Genomic DNA, 5,395 nt, shown 5'->3' on the forward strand with positions numbered 1-5,395 from the left:
TCGCGTGAAAGGAGATGGTCGGTGTGAAATGGCAATCGTGCAATTGGCAACAACAAGGCTGGAAGAACTTTTAGACCTCTGTTATTTTTAACGCGTTAACTGCTTCAAGAAGCTAACGCGCGCATCTCGCTTGGCCGAGTTTAATAGGCCTCGAAATATGTCGTAGTATCGTGGGCAGGCACAAGTTCAATAAGCAAGTTTCTTCGATTATTTCTTCTAATTCTAAGAAAATGTGTCGTTCTTTTTTTCTATTCCAATTTTTTTTAATATATTCGAACATTTTCTCGAGATATTCTACGTTTGCAAGATCTCTCTGCTTCTATTAAATCACGTTAGAGTATGGAACATTTTTTTTTCCCCTTTATGGAAAAAAACGTCTCTTCGTTTATTTCTTCTTAAGGAAGAAAAGTAATCGCGACTTATAATATATTTTTCTCCATCCCGATTTCCGTGATTTATATTTCCAAAAACTTCAAGATCCTTTAAGTTTTCTAAAATTTATAAATATTTATCAAATATTTTCAGTATTGATAATTTAAATTAAAAAGAAAGACGAAACATTCCCTTCCAAACATTCTCTTCTACGATAGAAAAAAATTTGTCTTCAAAATAGAATATCAATTCCAACGATTCCTCGTTTTCACTTCAAAAAAAAAAAAGAAAAAAAAAAGAACTTGGGAACGTTTTTTTCATTTTCCGTCAAAGGATATTTAATTCTCGTCTGTTTCGACGCGCGAGAGGAAAAAAGACGAGTGCAGCAAACGGAGAGGGCAAACAAGTGGGAAAACGTGGGAGGATGCAAATGTTAATAGCCTTGAGTCGATTCCGTCGCAAGTAGGATAGGTGCATAGGTGGATTCACACGTTCGCATACGTATGATTCATTCACGCTCCATCTTCGAACCCGTTAACTCGAATCGACGGTTGGTTAATAACTACCAACTTTCGCGACAGTGTGTACGATACGTAAACTTAAATAGAACTGAAACGGGACGAAAATAGAAAATTCAAATACATTCGATGGGGGGACTTGCGCTTACACTTCGAGCCTATGAATAAATTACTTATTCGAATAACAATTTTCTGATTTATTCTAATATACCCAGACTCGAAGCTGAATCTTTTAATACTTTAAAGGCAACGATAGGTATTTCTAATTATGAAAATATTTCACTGTAAACAAACGCTATTTTTTTATATTAATTCTTATCGATGACGATTTCTCGGAATTGAGATTCCTTCGCTGTTACGAATGAAACTTCGTATTGGCAATTTTTCGAGTTAGTCTCTATCCAGGAGGATATAGAATTTCAAGTTGAACGAAATTTGATTGGTGAGAATTATTAGAGGATTTTGTTAGAATAATAGCAAAACACGGGATAATTGGTTGCAATTGTTGTAATTGGAAATCCATCAAGCATATCAAGAATTTAAAATTACAATTTAATTTTTGCTCAATTTTCTCAGATCGGAAGATTTTGTCGTACCATTCTCTTTCTCTTTCTTTCTCATCTCTAGTATTAATTCGAATTTCGAATTTCGAAACGCGAATAAACGCATCTAAACGTTATCTTAAACTCTATTTTATAAATCATTATCCTTCCAGAATAGTACATCTCACGTCTAGCATCTGAGAAGCCGAGGTTAACAATTTTCCAAAGTCGATGACATATCGAGGAGAAAATATCGAGCTCGTTTAGTTTGATAAGTCGATGTCGGATCAAATCGAGGAAAAAGATTAAGAGAGAAAGTCTTTACTCGAGTATGATCTAAGCCTGTTGATCACGTCGCGATAATTGCGGATAAAATGTAGGCAACCTGATGTAAGCAACAGGTGGGCGTTTCTACTCCACTTGTATTACTCTCTCCTTTTATCACAAACTCGCTCCACATACTTTTCAACTTTCCAATCTGACTTTTTCAAATTTTCCAAACAAAAAAAAATCCTCTCTATCTTTCTTTTTTTCTCTCTCTCTCTATCACATTGTTGGTCCAACAATTCCTAATAATAAATATATTCGACAAAGAGTAAAAATTCTAGAAAAAAATCCCATTTTCGTTATTCGAACATCGTAAATAATCTCTCTTCCTCCTGATTTATAACAATTTTTTCTTTTCTTTAATTTTTTTTTTTCTAAGAAGTTAGAAGACACGGAATTGAACACGGAAAAAAACGCGGTTTTTTAATATTCATACTTCATTGTTAAGTTGTTTTAATGGAATGGATGACGCGGGCACACAAATACGATGCAGTAATTTTTACTCCAAAACGATTTTAAGCCAAGTGGCAAAAAAGAAACACGGCGGAAACCAGTTCTGTGTCTGTCACGTGTCGAAACCTACGTACGTGACTTTGCTCTTCCTTTTTTTTTTTTTTTCCTATTTTTCTTTTTTTTTTTCCTTTATCCTTTTTATTACATTTCTTTAAACCGCCACTTGAAACACCACTGTTTCCATCGCACACGTAACAACAATGCGCTTTTTCAGGCGGACATGTCACAACCAGCCTACGCCTAATCAGCTAACTATTACCAACGCAAATAAAGTTATTTCCATCGTAAAACGTGATGTGGAAAATATGCTACAAAATAGGAAGTCCAATAATTGTGTTCTTTTTTCTTCTTTTTTTTTTTTTCACTCGATTGAGAATAAACATTCGTCATTGTGGTTAACACCACGATATAGAATCGAGAAATGAAAACCTACGAAATCCTAACAACGATTCTAAAAACAACCTGTCAAATAATTAAAAATCTACGAAGATTCGACAAAATTCTAATTTGTATATAGAAGAATCTACGATCCTTAAAACCCGGAGAAATGGAAAATTTCGTAAAAACCTATCAACCAATTACAAGAAATACGCGCGATAAACTCGTACCATTGACGTAGACGTGGTGCTGCCTCCAGAGATGCTGGTATTGGCTCCAACGCGAGCTGGTGCTGTCCTCGTGGATGGGCGGAAGTGGCGCGTGCACCTGATGGCCGTGCGAGGTGGGCGGTAACGGTGGTGGCGGTGGTTGTTGGGGTTGTTGCTGGTGCGCAGGCGCGACCACGATGTGAGGATGGGGCGGTTGCACCGGCTGCTGTTGATGCTGTTGATGATGCGCTTGGTGCAGCACGCCCGGTACCGGCGGTGGCGCCAATTGCTGGTACTCCATAGCGCAGCTCATCCGGTTTCCGGTTTCACGCGAGCATTTAAGTACACCTCTTCCCTTCCCCTCTTCCACCAGTTCCAGGGATCTACTTTTCACTCACTCGCTCCTCGAAAATTTCGGCGAAATTTCCTCCCTGGAGACACCTTTCAATTTTTACTCTCGACGAGTTTTTCAAGTTATACGTGGGTCCAGGTTTAATAACGAACGGGGCTCGATTTTCGATCGTAGCAACACTGTAGTCGGTCTGACTGACAACTGAGATAAAGAAAGGAGGCGCACTACCGAGGCTCCTCGATCACTGTCTCGACCTGTCTCCGCATCTGCGCTCGTAATTTTAATTTTAATTTATTATCCGCCCTTAGTCTTTCGTCACTTGTCACAGAGAATCCGGGAAGAGAGGGAGAGAATCGGACAGAGGATGAGCCGGATTTGATCGATCCTCCTCCAGCTTAACTTTACGAAGATCCTTTTATATTACGAATCGGCGAACGACTCGTTTCTCGACCACTAGTTCCGGAATATACAATCGATCGACAAACGAACGAATCCCTCTTCTCCGGGATTGCCTTCATCGAGATCACCGTCAATCCCTGTAAACAATCATCGGCGGCCACGTGACCGGGTCTCGGTGATTCGTGCCACCCTCTTCCTTCTTCCTCTCTCTCTCTCCCCCTTTGACAAAACTTAAACCGTCCACCAGCGATTAATCGAATGCACGAGTGCAACGGTGAATACGAAGAAATCGATGATCGAGCCTATCGAACCACACCGAGATTAAAAATCCTCCTGTCCTCCTCCTCCGTTCGTGCGCGTGCGAGTCCCGAAAGAAACATGAATTTTTCACAGACGGACGGGCGGACGAACCGAGTTTAAAAAAAAAAAAAGGGAAAAAAAGAAAAAAAACGCGGAGCTTTGCCGAACCGATTCGAACCGATTCGTCGAAAGTTGCGTTTCCTCTCCGAGCCAGGCGGCCGGGAGAAGAATGGAAGCCAGCGAGCGGCAAGGCGGCACTACGGTGTACTACTATCGTAGTCGTGTGTCGACTGTCAAAATCAGCGATCGTCAGCGTCTATCCGTGGCCGGTGTTCGCCCATTGGGCCGTCACCGTAGCCGGAAGCGCGGCTCCGATTGGTTCCCTGGCCGCGTTTCCTAACGGTGGGGGAGAGACGATCACGCGCCTCGACGTCGTCCTGAAACCGGAGTTCCGACTAGGAGAGACAGCACGAGGAAGGGCAGAGTAGAACCATCCAGGGAAATATATATATATATATGTATATATATGTATATATATATATATATATACGTATTGAAAGAGAGACAGAGAGAGAGAGAGAGAAAGAGAAGGAGATTCCGACGAGTTGAGAAGAGAAGAGAAAGAGAAAGAGTATACGCGCGAATACTCTTGTGTAAAATATATATAAAAGTATCAAAAGGGGATGAGAAGGGGGGGTAAGGTGGTTGAAGGAGAGAAAGAGAGAGAGAGAGAGAAGATGGATAGGTGGATGGATAGACGGATAGGTAGACAGGAATGGATAAAAAAAGAGAGAGAAAGAAAAAGAGAGGGAAAGAGTGGGAGAAACCGTGCGTGCGTGACTCGAAGCTGCGGCGTCCGGAAAGACACTGCCACTCGCCAACGTTCCACCGTTCCACCGCGCTATCCGTGTCTCTCTTCCTCTCCTTCTCTCTCTCTCTCTCTCTCTCTTTCTCTCTCTGCATCGTTCCCTTTCTCCCGCAACCCGTCCCTCCAGTACGGAGACGTTTCTCTCGCGTGTTACGAATACGCTATACATGGAAGTGAGTCGTGTGTAGGTAAGTCCGCGTTGTCTGTTCCCACCTCCAACCCGTTCATACCCGTCGTCTCCTTCGCGTTCACCAAACATCCGCTTTTACCCGCCCCCACCTCCCACCACGCACCCTCTGGCTATTCTCTCTCTCCCTCTTACTCGTTACTATATTGGAGAGTTACACGCGCACCGTGTTGTACGATTCCGTTCTCACTTCCTTCTTCGCGAATCTTTTTTTTTTTTTTTTTTTGGTTTCATCCTTGTTTTTTTTTTTTTTTTCTTTTTGATCGAGAGTATCTCGTTGGATCATCGGTTGATTCGTCGATTTCATCCCTTTCGAAACGTGGAGATTTCGTTTTTCGTTTTTTACTTGAAATTGTGCACGTTTTTTTTTTTTTTGGATTAAAAGTCTTCGTGTTAAAGATGAATATTTTTAGTATTTTTTTTTTTTTTT

At 41.2% G+C, this 5,395-nt stretch overlaps 1 protein-coding gene across 10 annotated transcripts in view; it reads right to left on the reverse strand.

Moving 5' to 3' along the window:
- The window catches only part of LOC102670988 (thyrotroph embryonic factor-like), a 68,827-nt gene that overhangs the window by 42,824 nt on the left and 20,608 nt on the right, over positions 1–5,395 (reverse strand). For 2 of the 10 annotated variants that reach the window (XM_031510678.1, XM_031510677.1), the window contains exon 1: positions 2,881–3,348. The exons of 6 other annotated variants lie outside the window; for them this stretch is intronic. In XM_031510678.1, the coding sequence (XP_031366538.1) occupies positions 2,881–3,172 (292 nt within the window). In that variant the 5' untranslated portion in view covers positions 3,173–3,348. Of the gene's footprint in view, positions 1–2,880; positions 3,349–5,395 lie in introns of those variants that run through there. 2 more of the 10 variants (XM_006616135.2, XM_006616134.2) reach the window with 1 other exon arrangement.

Source organism: Apis dorsata, unplaced genomic scaffold, assembly GCF_000469605.1.
Source record: "Apis dorsata unplaced genomic scaffold, Apis dorsata 1.3 scaffold_251, whole genome shotgun sequence".
NCBI classification, from domain to species: domain Eukaryota; kingdom Metazoa; phylum Arthropoda; class Insecta; order Hymenoptera; family Apidae; genus Apis; species Apis dorsata.